Genomic DNA, 15,628 nt, shown 5'->3' with positions numbered 1-15,628 from the left:
CTGCTGTTTTCCCTTCTGTTCTGTAAGGACTCGGCGAGGGTTGTTTCCCCCCATCTTTTTCTTGAAGGTGCCTTTTCATATGGTCACCTTGAAACCTAGATGCCTGCGTGTGCCTTTCTAAGCATACTGTTACGCTCAGGTATGTAAGTGCTGGTTTCAGTCACTGATGAGCAGATAAACCTCCCTGCAGGTAGATAGATCCTACAAACTGACATCTCTATTTGTGCTACTGTAATAGTGGTACAGGCTATGATTAATCTGCCTTAAAAAGAAAATTCTCCAGTACTGATAGTTAAAGAGGAAATAAATCTTATTAAACCAGATTCTCAAATGGAAGACGGCTTAGAGCCTTGATGCTATGAATGCACATGCTTGTAAATCTATCCCTATGAAAAAGTGTCACGGAACTGAGAAAAGCCATCCATATCTGTAACATATGAAACTTTAATAAACCCAGAGAAAAGATTGTGCTGTAGTAAACTTGGTAAATTTTGTGATGCAAACTATGTGTCTGTACTAGCTAGTTTAAAAGATAATAAATATATGGGCTTGTGAGAAATGGAGTGACTGGCTCATTTGTCAGTTTCAACTATTGCTCTAAAAGCTGGTTTAGAATTAGTGATTTAAGGCACCTCCAAACATGCTTTTTTGTTCATAATATGCACTCTAAATCTTCCAGCAAGGCAAAACAAAATCTTGAAAACCCTTCAATCATATTCTACTTAGGAAGTAGATCTCTGGACTAATGAACTTTCAGCTTTTTTGAGGGGAACCAACACTGAAATTAACTTAAACCATTTATAATGCTGTAAGTAGCTTATGTCCCATAGCTTACAGAAACAGTCTAAAAATGTTGTATTGAGGCAAATGTGGTGGATGAAAATCCTTTATTGGTATCAGTCAGTTTTGTCCTCCCCAGAATAGTATTTTTAATGCTTAGAGCTTGAGATTTTTAAAGGTTTCTTCAAGTTTTGAAAGACATTTGTAACTTTTTTGTTGTTGTTGTTGTTTGTTTGTTTTTTCTTTTTTTTCTGGTAAAGTATGGCATGATTTAAGCTCCATTTATTTACTTGTGCCAAGGTTGGTATCTTTGGTAAAGGGTGCTGAATTTGGCCCTCCACCCTCTCCTTCAGAAGTCATCAACTGTGGATGCTTTACGCAGCTTGCACATTGGAAAGTTTGCTAGATGTTCAAAGCTTCTAGTAAGAGTTTCTTTATTATGAACTCGAAGCGTTGTGAAGATGGACATTGTTCCCACAGTGTATTTTTCTCTTTGCTGTAAATTCAGCAGATGGAGAAATAGAATTGCTACCCAGACCTTTGTCTCTGTTTCTGACAATGCTCTGTGTTACCTCCTAACATTTGCAAACTCTTATGGATAGTGTTGCGACACTCTCTGGTTTTTGGGGTATGTTTAAAACTACAGGGAGACTCCCAGCGAGCTACTTTGATGCTTTTTATTTTGCGCCTTGTTGACATAACAATGTTGCTGATGTGAAACGACGAGCAGTCAGCGCGCATTAGGCAGCTGTGTGAGGAGCTGGGCAGCCTCCCTTGGGCAGGGACGGAGACCCGACCGAGGCACAAAACGCGATGGAGCTGCATCCTCACAAACAGCAAAAGCTGCAGTCAGCGACTTCTCATTGGGAACTTGGGTGTTGAACGAAGATGCTTGAGATGCCAGCAGCCCCTAACGAGACAGAAGCAAGAGAACTGGTGCTTCTCTACAAAATGGAGAGTGTTACAAACATGACCCTAAACTGCTGGCTGGGATAGGAGCCACAAAAGGGATAGAGTTCTGTGACTGCTTGGAGAGTTAATTAAGAGCACTGACACCCACTCAGTGAAAAGTCTGTATAAATAATGAATTTTCCCTGTATGTGCAGCCTGTGATGGAAATGAGTCTGAAATCTGTTGTCTTCTGGATGACTGACCCTGATTTGTTTTTAAATGGAACTACGTTTTCATTAACATAATTCAGATGACGTGGGGCAAAAAATAAGATCCTGTCTTATTTTGAAAGATGCCTGCTTTGAAAGCAAGGACATACTTTGGACAAGGATGTATTGCAGAGTTAAAATAGAACTGGTTGGTCAAGGGATTGTAAACTTTTATAACAGCTGAAGTCTCACCATGTGTTGGGACTTAAAGTGCTGAAGAATTTTAGAATGCTTACTTGATGGCCACTACCTGATTTTTTTTTTTTAGTCAGTCTAAAGCAATCTGGCAGCTGTTGGCAGGAATATTCCAAATTTTCCCACATACAGCAAGAGAAATATTTTCAATTCCTTCCAGGCCTATTATGCATTTGTTCCATTAAATGACTGAAGGGAGCATACAGCTTAGTAAAGCTTTGAAGTCTAACTTGATTTTATGCCTGTGTAGGGAATTGTTATTTCTCATAATTCAAAAATAAAAGTAAATTTACTGGAGAAAAAGGCCATCCCAAATCCCTGACTTAAAGTTTGACCATTTTGAGTAAATTCTTGAGAAATTTTCAGCATGTAGGTATTGTAAAAAAAAAAAAAAAAAAAAAAAAAAAAAAGAAGAAAGTGTTAAGCATGGCTTGTTAAATTTCAGCCGCTGATCAAACTCCTCTTGGATAACTTGTCAGGCACAGCTTGGAGGGAGAAACAATCACAGTTGGATGTGGCACCTTCAAGCAGTAAATTGGCATCATCATCCATTGGTAGTTAGGAAAGAGTCAAACAATTTGACTTAGGTCTGATAATAACACCCAAATGATAGGGACACAGGCATCTGGCATGGTTTTGTGTTTTACATTCAGGAACAGTCTCTGCTTTCTAATTTCTTAATACATGAAACCTTCCTCTTGCCTGATAAGTCATGCATCAAAACTGTCCAAATTGTCAATAAAAAGAAGAAAATAAACCTTTCAGTGTTTCCTTAGATGGGAACAGTATTATTATTGTGCCTTTCAGTTTGCTGTCTTTGTTCTGTGCCTGCAGCTGAATGAATTTTGCTTTTCATTTCTGTTTTTGGAAGCACTGCTTTTCTGCAGGGTGCAGAGATCACATGTCTCTATGTGCATAAGATGCTGGGCTTGATTTGTAAATGGAAATACAAGCTTGTCTCAGGCACAAGAAACATCTTAATTTAAAGTTAAAGTAGAGGTAGAAAACCAACAACTAAGCCCTGAAGTAAGTTTTCACAATTTTAACAGACCTTTCTTTTGCCACCCCATTTAAAATATGGAAGAGTTGAGAGTAAATGATGCATGGCCCATTCCATATATTCTTCCTCTCCTAATGAGACAGCCTTGATCCAAATCTGAGGACCCTTGCTCATATGTTGGCTCTCTGTTTTTTACTGTAAATGTTTCTTGCAGATTAGTTCACTTACTCTTTCTGGTTGCAATGAAAACAGGTTTATTGAAATCTTTAAATGTTACTGAAATAGTTCAGCAGTATTAGCACAGCTGGGTTTCTGTTTTATAAAAGCACAAAATATAGTGAGGAATAGTCATCCTTTAATACACAAAACCACATTATGTGTCTTCATAAAAGGTTTAATGTGCTCTCTGGACCTTAAAAGCAGCTCAAATCTCTTTTGCAAGATAAATATTAAAGAAGATGCTGTCATCACCAGGATATAGTCCGAACTTAGCAGCAAGGAGTTTAGCAGTCTGTATTTCTGCAACCTAAAGCACCTGTTAGAGACCAGCTTTAGTTTGAAGAAACCAAAGAAGTGAGGGTGGAAGTATCAGGCTACATGATCAATAAAACTGATCTTCTGACCAAACTGCTGTGGAGGTCTGAGACGAAACCCTGGTGTTGACACTGCCACACTTGTTTTTGTGGACACCTGTGCTGTCTTGAAAGCATTATGATGATTATTTCCAGCATTAATAATGGTACTATTATTCTAGGACATTAATAATCATAATATTAATCTAGAACAATCACAGGTTGTGCTTGAAAAATTGGGAATCAGGAGAAGTTTAGTCTTCACCCTGTACAACACTTTGATCATGTCTGAGCTTTGGAGAGCTTGACAGTTATACCAACAAAGCTCTTGAAGGGCTTTGTTGACAAAAAATGTTTGAAAGATGAATCTGTGTGATGTGTCTGTGGAACCTCACTGAGGTGAATGAAAGCAAGGTGTGCTGTTCCTTGCTCCATCCCTGCTTGCTAGCATGGCTGTGCTGAGTAATGAACACAGCAATTCTGCTCCTGGGTGAAGGTTTGGCCTGATCAAGCTGAAGTTTTGCCAGCTTCTGAGTCAAATCAATACAAGGCAAATTTGACAGCTGAATGCTACTAATCACAGCATGAGGTGAATGCTCTGCTGGTGTCAGGTCTGACTGCTTGGTCTCACTGAAGCTTAATATCCTTAATATCTGCTTCAGTGTTGCTCCGGTTTCTTTCAAAGAGGATCTGTATTGGTGGCAGCTGACTTCTCATGCAGCACCTTTTACTTTATCCATGATAAGGACTAGATATTATTGATTTTTGAGCAAGAGACTAAATTGTGTAGAAAACAACTTCTACATAGGGGCAGAACTGTTTGCAGACCTACATCACTTGAAATGTCTTAAATGGTGTGTTGCTGGAAAGGACTTGCTCAATGCAGGAACAGCTCCTTCAGATCTTCAGATCTTTGTCATCTGGTATAAATTTTAAATGAGATCAACAATAACTACTAATTAACATTTTGGAAACTCGTATTAAATCCAAAGGGGTTTTATGTGTGATGTTAGCTGCATCTCTAGCTTTCCCTGAGAAAAAGTTGCAGCAATTAAAATTAGGTGAACAGCAATTTAAAGAGAAGGGTGAAGAGCAAATATTGGTTTAGTTCAATAAACATCAGTTAAATTTCAAGACAAACCGTTCCTTTCACCCTCTTTGTCACATCAATCCTTTTTTTCACCCACTGCTTCCTGGTGAGTGCTGCACTTTCATTATAAACCTATTGTTTTGTTTTTCAATTGACAGAGAAGACAGAGAAAAGAACAAATTCAGATGTACTTTTATAAGTTTTGGCATTACTTTAACTTGTTATAAGAGCTTCAAGATCACAATAATTCATAAAAAAATGTTTATTTTTGGTAATTTTTTTCTTAAAAAGAGCAACTGAAAGCTGTTGTTGGTGAGTCAATTTTCAGATACTTTGTAGCTTTGTAAAACTATTAATTACTTTGTGCTGAATGTATTCAGGTTATTTAGGCAAGCAAGGAAAGTAAGTTGACTTTAAAAGTCAACATCTATTTGATGTGGGATGATAAGGTTATTTTTCTGAGAAGTAATTTTATTGTAGCAGTCAGATTCTTGAGCTTTATAAAAGATTATTGCAGTGCCAAATTACATCTTTCAGAGAAGTACACAGTGTTACTCTGAAAAAATAACAGAATAAAACCCCAAGGAATCTAAAATGAGTTACTATGAAAATCTTCCTTTCTTTAGTTAGGACTCTGTCATGCTAAGCTGAGAGTGCTTTGTTGTGGATGCACAGCTATTTCAGTTTTCTTGGGCTGGGGGAAGGAAGGCTCCAAAGCACACTGAATTATTTATGCCTGTCTCTATTTTCTTAAGAGCGTGGCTTCAGCCTCTGACACTCATGTTCATGAGGTGGAGGATGGGGTACTGCAGTCTCTCTTCCATGTGTTAATCTCTCTTCCAACATTATTTGTCTGTTCATTTTTTTGTGAGTGAAAAATGACCTCTAAATGAAGTTTCCATTATTCCAGATTGTCACAACCTCTATGTACAGATTGAATAGTGATTTTATTCTGTGTTGAGCACTTTAAATTTCTGATTGTGGATAGATATTTACTAGAGTTTTTTTTTTTTACTAGACAGAGATTTTATTTATAATAGCGTAAGTTGTTCTAATTGGAATTAATGCGTTTTTTTTAATGTGTCAGCATCAGTAAGATCCTCATGTAAAATGTTTCAGGTTTTGATATTTTCAACCTGAAAGTTGGTGCTTTATGTTTATCAAGATTGATGGGTTAGTTTTCTTGAGGTGATGCTAGGCAATAACACACCCCTGTTCACCCTATTTCAGGATCACAGCAATGTTCAGAAATGTTTATAAAGCCCTGATAATTGTTGTACCTGTTGTTTCCCTTTGTGGTATTTGGAGCCAGACACTGGTTCAGAGAAGAGCAATGAAGCTGTGAAGAGTGAGTCCTACGAGGGAGCTGTGGGTGTTCAGCCTGGAGAAAAGGACTCAGGGGAGTCCTTATTGCTCTCTACAGCTGCCTGAAAGGAGAGTGTAGCTGCCTGGGCATCAGCCTGCTCTCCAGGCAGCCAGTGACAGGGGAAGAGGACATGGTCTGTCCTCTGGACCAGGGGAGGCTCGGCTTGGGCATCAGGAGGAATTTCTTCACTGAAAGGCTTGTTAGGCATTGGAACAGGCTGCCCAGGGAGGTGATGGAGTCACCATCCCTGGGGCTGTTTGAGAAACCCCTGGATATGGCACCTGGTGCTGTTGTATAGCTGATGTGGTGCAGTTTGCTCAAAGGTTGGACTCGATGATCATGGGGGTATTTTCCAACTGTTTTGAGTCTATGATTGCCCAATGATTGTTACTCCTTTCTTTCTGCATTAAAATACTTAGGAAGTCAGTACTGTCTGTTTTACCACTGACAGCAGTGGTGATATATCCATTCAATTAATTTGGCTTGTCAGGTGTTAAATGGGACTTATCACAATGAGAAAAGATCTTAATAAAGGAACTTGTTGACTAAGTCTCCTTTATAGTGTCAGAAGGCAGGAGACTAAAAAAAATATATGACCAGGTGGAATATTGCATCCCTGCTGCAGCATGCTTTTGTCAAATAAAAAGATAGCAAGTGGAGTATATTAGCTTGTGTCTGCTGCTCAGAACTCTTTTTTCAACCTTTGTGCCTGCAGTGATTTGAGCTCAACCAAGCATGATGCCTGTTGACTCCCTGCAACTGCAGCAGTTATTCCGTAGTGGCACAGCACAATGTACAGCTCTTTGTCCATTTCCAGGGCTTCCATGTGCAGGGTGATGCTGGATGTAGCCTACAATGGTCTGTGCAGTCCTCATTTCTCTGAACTTGCCCATCTATGAGTGTGATGGTTTGCAATTGAGACAAATGTGTAGGTTTACCTCTGCCTACACCAAAATGTAGGTCTGAGGTATGGTCTGCTGAGAAAATCAGGCCACTGTGCTTATCATGCTCTGTGGTAAAGAACTGTGTGGATGGGTAACATGCTGTTCTTTGAGTTCTATTTGCAGTCATTCCCTGTGTTTTCTAAGGTTTCCAGGATTGCCTTTCACTGGAGGAGCAAACTCTCTGTGAAAAGAAGTGTAGGAATTATAACAGTAGGTGGTTTTATAAGTCAGGCTGATTTATCAGAGGTACCATGAAGGAGTGCTCTTTTCCTCCTGTGGGTGAAAGATGTGTGTTCAGTATTGAGCAAAAAGATGGCAAATGTATGAAAATGAGTGTGAGGAGAACCTGAAGCTGAATAAGGAAAATAAGAACATGAAGCAGGCAAGTAGAAATGTCCTGCTTAGATAGGTGGCTGCTAACAGACTGTTTGAGCTACGTGATGGAGGAAGATAAGGTACAGTAGAGTTCTGAACAAGTAGAGGTTGTGGGTATATCTGAGAAGTGGCCATCATTGTGATCCTCAAAATGAACGAAATGAGGTTCAGGGAAAAATGCTGCCTAGCAAAACTGAGTAGATTTAAACTGCAGCTGGTTGCTGGATGGCTTCCTTCTCTGAAATGTCATCTGGGATCCTAGTGCAAACTCCTCCATTGACAGTCTTGTTTTCAGGATAAGGTTAAAACATTTGAGATAGTGTTTGACTGTTGCATACTTGCCTGGATGAAATACACTGTGTTTCAGTGACCTCTAGTTACTGGGCAGCTTGCTCATGCTTATGAAATATACTGTGTGTTGAAGGGAACTCTAGTTATAGAGGAGCTTACTCATACTTTCATGCTTAAAAAGCATTACCAAAATGGCAAGTTTGTTTTTGGTTCAGTAACTGTTGGCATATTTAAGGAAAAAAAAAATCCCACACTTACTCATACTTTCATACTTGTAAAGCATTACCAAAATGGCAATTTGTTGTAGGTTCAGTAACTGTTGGTATATTTAAGGGGGGAAAAAAATAAAATCTCACACATACAGTTGAGACTATTTCTTTCAGGGAGGTTTCAGAATTCGAAGGGCATTGGAATTTAATTAAGCTTTTAATTATTTTCCCTATCTACTCAGACTGTAAGTATGTAAATGTCTGCCTTGCATACCTTTGTATTTGTTCAGTAACAGAATGCTGAAACATTTCCCATCTTTTTAAGCTTATCTCCCAGTATGTTTAGGTATTAAGTTAATAAAAATTAGTATTGTATATAATTTTAGCCTTTCTTGCTAATGAATGCTTGAATGGTTAATGTTTTTCAGCTGTGTCATTTATTTCAAATAAATCTGCTGAGTTAGTGTTTGGAATAAAGGAAATACTTATTTTGAATAGCGAGATCCTCACTAAGTCTGCAAGTTGTTGAAGATTTTGGCTCTCTTGGCAATGTATCAGAAGACAAATTTGGTGCACTAAAAGATGAGCTACCTGAAGGCAGATGGGAACTCCTAGAGTTCTGGAAAGGAGTTTCATTGATATCACCACCACAGCAATACTCCTGCTTGGAGTAATTCATAACAAAGTACTGGATGGTTTCATTGGTGGTGGAGGTTGGGCAAACACTCCACGAACACACCAGGTCCCAGTTAAACCACAGGTGCTCTGAGGACTTGCAGGCAATGAATGACAACTGAAGTGGGGCTTTGTGTCGTGTCTGTGTGCAAGACACTCCTGTAGAACCAGCAATGTCCCAGATTTAGAGGCACAGTAGGCAGGTCTGCAGCCCAGGTGCCTCTGACAGATGTGTTTTATCAGCTGAAGTAATTCCAGCTCAAAGTAGCCTGTCCTTTCCCACTGGTCAAAACTCTGCTTATGAAAAGGGATTTGTTTGTTTCCTAATGCATTTTCAGCTCAAGTGGATGAATACAATTTTACCTAAATGGAAAGATTGTGTGAGTTCCCTGGACAATTCATTGCCTCACGTTGTGTTGGTAGAGAGCACTTCTAACATGGAACTACTTGACCTTTTTTTGCAAGGTTGAGCATCTGTGTGACCTGTTCATAGCCCACAGGCAAACAATTACCATTTTATGGATTACAGTCTTTATAGAAAAGGAATTCTTCCTGTTTTATTATCTGCTGAGAAGTATGTACTCAAATGGCACTGCTAAAAAAAAAAAAAAAAGCCAAATTTGAATGGTTTGAGGCATGTGCAAGCTAATGGTAAAAAAGCAGCTATGCACACTTCCCCATGCCCAGCATTGTCTTGCAGATGAATTTGGGGGAGGAAACTCAGGTGCTGGTTGTTTCTAAGGAGCACAAATGTGTGCAAGTATTTTACTTCTTCAGGATATTGTGGAAGATGATGAGAAACATGTTTGTTTATTTGCTGAATTTCTATTGCTGTGATAAGACATCTGTGTTGGGTGCTTTTTAAACAAGTGATAAACACCCCACATTTTTTTTTTTTTTTGCAGCCATATGTGCCAGAAGTTTTCCTGAATGGTTGAAAAAAATGTCAGATATGGCAATAGGCACAAGACCAGCTACAGTAGTGTAGTAGTCCTGAAACAGTTTATATTTTTTCTTAATATATTGTCATTGCAAACAGTTAAAATTATCCTATAAACATTTCACATTAGCCTACATAAACAAATAAGCAGCAATCAATTAACTTCAGGTAAGAGCAGCAATGCAGACAAACCACAAAGAAAATAAAGTGCAATTAGTGCTTCAGTCTCTCTCCCATCTGAGTAGATAAATTGACTGACAGTTTTTGATGTAATTATGCTGTATCTTTGTTCTGTTTCCAGTTATACTATTGTCCTCTTTTAGGAATCCCTCAAACATGTTTTATCTTTCCTTTTTAAAAATATTAAAGTGCATGTGGGCAGAGGGAGTAAATTATTTAAAGTTATTCTGTGTCTCTGCACTTGTCTGAGTCAGCAGAATACATCTAGGTCATACATTCCCAAGGAGCTCCAGTGCAGAGTGTCTTCTTTCAGTGGGGACTAAGCAGGCTCATCAAGGCACAGTTCTCTTGCCTTTTCTCCTATTTATGTCTTCACAAAGCTTGGGTGAACAATGATGCAGATTATTATATTTTTAAAATTAAATTCAGATAAGCTTCCTGCGAGCTGACCCATTCTTCCCTTATCACTGGACAGTCAACTGGCATAGGGAGTGCATTCCCTCTTAGCTACAGGCGCTACCAGTAGGCTGAATGATTCTCTAATGTGTGCAGTTATGGATAAAAACCCCCACAAGTTTTGTTTGTTTATGCTTTCTTTCCTTCCTAGGATGGCTGCAGCTCCTCCAAGCTACTGTTTTGTAGCCTTCCCCCCCTGTTCTAAAGATGGGCTGGTGGTCTTTGGGAAGAACTCTGCACGGCCCAGGGATGAAGTGCAGGAGGTGGTCTACTTTGCTGCTGCAGAGCATGAGCCAGGAAGCAAAGTTGAGGTAAGGGTGAATTGTTGCATTCAAACTGTGAGAAATCACTGTTACTGGAAGAAATGAATACTGTCTTGTTTTCCCATCAGATTGCGGAGTCCTTGCTCACTTCACTCAAATCTCTTGAGTAGAAAAAGACAAGATTTTTTTTTTTTGAAGTCTGAAAATGAAACTCACAATGTAACTTTTTTAACTGGGGAAAAATCCATGACCTTTACTTTTTCTGGCAGACAGGCAAAACTGGTCACATCTCAGATTCCTGCACCATGTAGTCAATTGATTTACTTTTAAGGGAAAAATGTCCTGGCTAACTGGAACTAGGTGCTTATTTTCAGAGTTCGTCATGTGCCAAATGAATTATTCTCATTCATGGTTGTTTGGCAATAATGGGGCTTGGCTTGAAAGGTTGAAAAATAGGTAGCCAGAAATCTGGGACTTAAGGAACTTGTGTTCTAATAAGGGAATGTGAGAGGAGGAGAATGAGAGTGCACAAGCTTTGTAAGCCAGACTTAACTTTTGTTTGTGCCATGGGCTCTGTTGGCATGTTCTGCAGCTGGGCACCTGCATCATGGTCAGTTTTTAGTGCTGTGGCTTTTCTCTGAATCCAGGCTGAGATGTGGAGTCCTGAAGCTGGACACTGATGCCATGGATGCAGGTTGAAAGGGACCCTGCTGGAGGTTATTGTAATTGTAGTCTGTCACTGCAGCCTTTTTCTAATGACAGGAGAAATGAAAGAATAAGCAGATGTGGAAGACTGAAGCAAAGGGACAGATGAGCCAGAAGACAGGAAGAGGGGAAAGTGTAAAGTGAAGGTGGAATGAAGAGACACAGGCATCAGAAGGAAAGACAAGGATCTGTGCAGGCAGTCATTTTATCAGAGGAGACAGAGCCTTGTCACCGACATAGTTTATGAAAAATCCTTTAGGAATTTTCCTCTCCTGAGAGCTGAGAGGACTCGGAACAACTGTAAACAATTCTTATCTGCTGCTGTGGAATGCAACAGGGAGAAATCTGTGATTGGCCCCGTCAGACTGTTTCCAATTAAGAGCCTATCACAATTCACCTGTTCGGCCGTCTCGGGCTGAGAAGACTTCAGTTTACACATTCTTTGCTATTCTTAGCTTAGCTTTGTAGTGAAATCCTTCTCTTTATTCTTTTAGTATAGTTTTTATATCTTATATATCATATCATAATAAATCAAGCCTTCTGATGCATGGAGTCAACTGTCTCCTCTCTTCCCTCATCCTGGGACCCCAGAAAACCCTGAAACAAGAGCCTGACGTGGCATTGCCTGGAGCTTTTAGAGTCCCAGGTTCTTGCTCCGTCTGGCAGCTGGGAAAGCAGAATCTGTGAGGTTCTCTGCACTCAGTTCCTCCTGGCCCTGTGGCTCTGCAGAAGGCTGAGGACAGGAGATGTTCTGCACCAGGCTGATGTCTCTCATCCAACACATTCTGTTGGATCTAGTTGCACTTACCCAGAAGATATCTGAAGGCCAGTGCCACTTTTAATGCTGTTTTTCAAATGGGATGACTTCCAGAGGGTTTGGTGCTCTTCTTTCTAACTGTTAATGTTCTCTTAATTATTTTTGCTGCCAACATCTAGTACAACTTATGCATTATTAAATGGTTTAATTTTGGATACAAAGATATCCCCTCCCCCAGGAGCACTATGCACAGTTAAGTGCTGTAGCACCTTGTAGACATGTGCTGGCACATGTAACAAAAGTGTGACAATGAGACACAGAGCAGTTTGTTTTGGAACACCTCTTCATAGAACAGAAAATTAAAACAAAAAAGTTCTGTTATTGGGGAAGAACAACTTTGGAAAGCTTCTCTGTTTTGTACCCTTAATGGAGAATAATTTGTAAGAACTTACTGTAAGAGTTCTTTATCCTCTTGGACTCTTTGCCCCATATCTTACTTTTTGATGAGATGGTCATAATTGGCTGAAGCATATAATTAAGCTATATATAATCTATTATGATTTCTCTTTCACACCATGATTAACTGGTTTAGTGCCTGTTTTTTAGAATTCAGTCATGAACTCAGCTCTTTTGCCTGACCTTTTAGAAGTAGAAAACATAATTCCTTTTCATAGCACAACACAGTTTGTAGATTTAGTCTGCTAACAAGGATCTGCAAGCATTCTCCTTAAATGCTGATTTTTGGGTTTTTTTAAATCAAGGTAAAGTTTCTTGCAGTGTGGATGACATTTTTTGATGACAGACTGGAGTGGGCCATTATTTTTCTTTTCTAAAGTAGGGGCTTGAATCCTAGTTAATGGATACTTTGGCTTCTGCTGGTCTATGCTACTACGTAATTCTTCCTTAGCTACTCTGAGGTTTTTCAAGTAAAGTTGTGTACAGCAACATACAGGCTCCAGATGTTTGCCAAAATTCTTCCTGTTTCCTCCTAGCACAGGATAAAAACATCATCATTTTCCAAGTAATTGCTTATCACAGCCTCTTCATCACACTCAGCACTAAGTATTGTTAATGTGCTTTTATTTATTATTTTTTTTTTTTACTCATGCATATTTCGGGTAGAGTAAGCTGGTTAAAACACAGAACTGATTTTACTTGTTTTGTTAGGTCTAAGGTAGCTGTCTGGGAGGTTTTCACAGTCGTTGTGTGTTGGTAGTGAGTGGTACCTCAAAGACAAGAAAACTCTAAGGAAAGGCTTGAATCCAGCTGCTTCCATTGTTAAGTACCAGGCATGCAACATTATCTACCTCTGGAGCAAACTTGTCAGAAGTAATTAACTGATGGGGGAGTGAAGTGTCAAACAAAGTTTCTATAGGTAGCTTTGACATACTCAGGATTAATACTTTATTCTTTAAAACCCATGAAAGCTGCCAATACTTCAGTTATTGTTGGTATAGGTTTTCTTTTTTCCTACAGCTTTCCTTCCCCTGCACTTTGTAAAACTAACTAAACAGCTCTGAGAAACTAAATGTATGATATTTACAAATGGAAAAATGTGGCTGATCAATTTCACACTGCAGTTTTTCTAAGTCAGTAATCCTTTGTGCCTCTGACTAGCTCTTTCTTTTCATCCATCCTACTGTTTTGCGTTTCTTTTTTCCAAATGAGCAGCTTTTCTCTCCATTCTGTATTGTATATCAGCTTTGGTTTATTTGCCTTCAGTGGACAATGATAGTGGACTTGGTTTTCATTATGTTCTGGTTTTTGCACACAGTGTGTATAATTGTGATTACCTGTTTGTGGCTGCACTCATGTTCTGAATTTCTGTTAAGAGGTGGTAATGACATGGGTTGTTCTACAGAACTTTGTCATGGAGTTTGTATCCTATTTATTTCCTATTTCTGTTCTCTGCTGCTACCATTTGCAACTGTGATAATGCACAGTGGAACCCAGAGTGGCTCGCAGTAATTCAGTGAGATTGCTGCCATAAAGGAATGGGAGGGCTGTGCTGTACAGCTCTCAGTTAGTTTGTGGCAGGGTCCCAGGGGAACTCAGTGAATACTCCAAGTCATTTTCAGCCTGATCTTTGTGGCTCAATCTACCAGACAAGTAACCCTGCCTCTAGCTCATCAACATAATTCCTTCCCTCCACGTCAGCAGGTTCCCAAGACCCTGAACAATGGGGCTTTTCATTAAAGGTCCCTTCTGTGGATGTGTGTGACAACTTTCTCAAAAGTTTGTTCTTCCTTTGCATTGCAATTTTGCAGGGGCAGATGCTGATCAGCCCTCCTCCTTGTTGTAGTGATCAGCCTACTGAATTTGTGTGAGCAGGTGAAACATTGCTCCCCTGAGCACACAGAAGGTCCTTTTTTAAATTCCTCTACTAAAAGGGTGTTCTTTTTTTTTCCCAGATGTGGATTTTATGAATTTGTCACGTTAGTGAGAATTAAGATGCAAGCCCCTCTGTCTTATTTTTAAGGTAGATTTTACTCACTAGATTTCTTTTATTCTCTATTAACCTGCTGTGGTTTTCCTTCTGCTGAAGAAGTCTTGGCTGAATGACATTTTTGTGGATTAATTTCCCACGTGGATTATTTTTTTCCTTTAAGATCCATCTTCCTTTCCTCTAATTTGACCTTTTATTCATGATTTCAAAGTAGTTATGGTTTCTTGCTTCACTACCAAGCTGTAAAAGCTCTTTCACCTTAGCAGCATGCACTTCTTATAGAGGAATGGAAAGGGGAAAGTAGAAAGGGTAGACTAGCAAAGAAGTCTATAAAACTCTGGAATATTCAGATTTTTTCTAGTATGTTGGTATTAAACACAGACCTGGGCTAAAAGCCAGCCCTCTGTGGGGTAGGAAGAATTTTTTTTTTTTTTTGTTCTCTAAAACATCATGACACAGTTGTGCCTTAGTTATTCTTTTGTTTTTCTCTGTTGGCTTTTTGTTTTTTTCAATGGATATCATTCTACCTCCCCTTGCTCTGAGTTTTCAGAGGAGCAGTAAGGTGTTTTTCTCTGCACTGGTCTCAGGACTGCAGACATAAAACCTCACCTAAAGGAAACTGATGGGTGCCTGCCTGGTGTCACAAGACAGTATAAAGCTTGGAAGGCAGACTCTGACTGTGTCAAAGTTGGCTTAGTATCTTGTTTGTGACACAATCACCAGGCATCACACCAGTGCTGCAGTTCAGTTCTGGGGTGCTTTGGTTCCCCTTTTTGCCAGTTATTTGGGTTATCTGCATTGTGTCATGGGCAAGGTGTTCAGAGTCTGGTAACAGAGTCAATCAGCCGCAGGATCTATGAGAATTTGCTCTTTGGGAAGCCTCCAGGTCAGAGTGGCAGTGCCAACTCACAGTCACATTGCTGCAGGTGTGGGTGTAAACCTGGGCACCCCCAGTGGCACTTCCATGGGAAAGTGGTGCCTGGCAGGGAAATTTGGTGAGACACAGCAGTGTTTGTGCCTGTGATGGAGTGTTTTGCTTACTCTGTGTAGACAAATGAGGTTTTAGCCTGAAGGTTTGCAGTTCAGAGGGGGTTTAGGAAGCTGCATTCCTGCCTCTCTGCTGAGACACGCTGCTGGCTGCTGGGCAGCAGAGCTCCTGCACACACAGGCTGGAGGCTTTGTCCAGGCCACCCTGCTGAGCTCACCCTGAGAGCTAAAGGAGAG

At 39.8% G+C, this 15,628-nt stretch overlaps 1 protein-coding gene across 1 annotated transcript in view; it reads left to right on the top strand.

The window, feature by feature from the left end:
* Window positions 1-15,628, top strand: part of SCRN1 (secernin 1) — a 37,760-nt gene that overhangs the window by 672 nt on the left and 21,460 nt on the right. Inside the window, exon 2 of the mRNA XM_030227115.2 lies at window positions 10,385-10,544. Within this exon, the coding sequence (XP_030082975.2) occupies window positions 10,386-10,544 (159 nt within the window). The 5' untranslated portion in view covers window position 10,385. The remainder of the gene's footprint in view (window positions 1-10,384; window positions 10,545-15,628) is intronic.

This window comes from Serinus canaria, chromosome 2, assembly GCF_022539315.1.
Source record: "Serinus canaria isolate serCan28SL12 chromosome 2, serCan2020, whole genome shotgun sequence".
Classification (NCBI taxonomy): domain Eukaryota; kingdom Metazoa; phylum Chordata; class Aves; order Passeriformes; family Fringillidae; genus Serinus; species Serinus canaria.
Note: the sequence above shows the minus strand (reverse complement) of the source record. Positions and strands in the feature narration are given on the sequence as shown.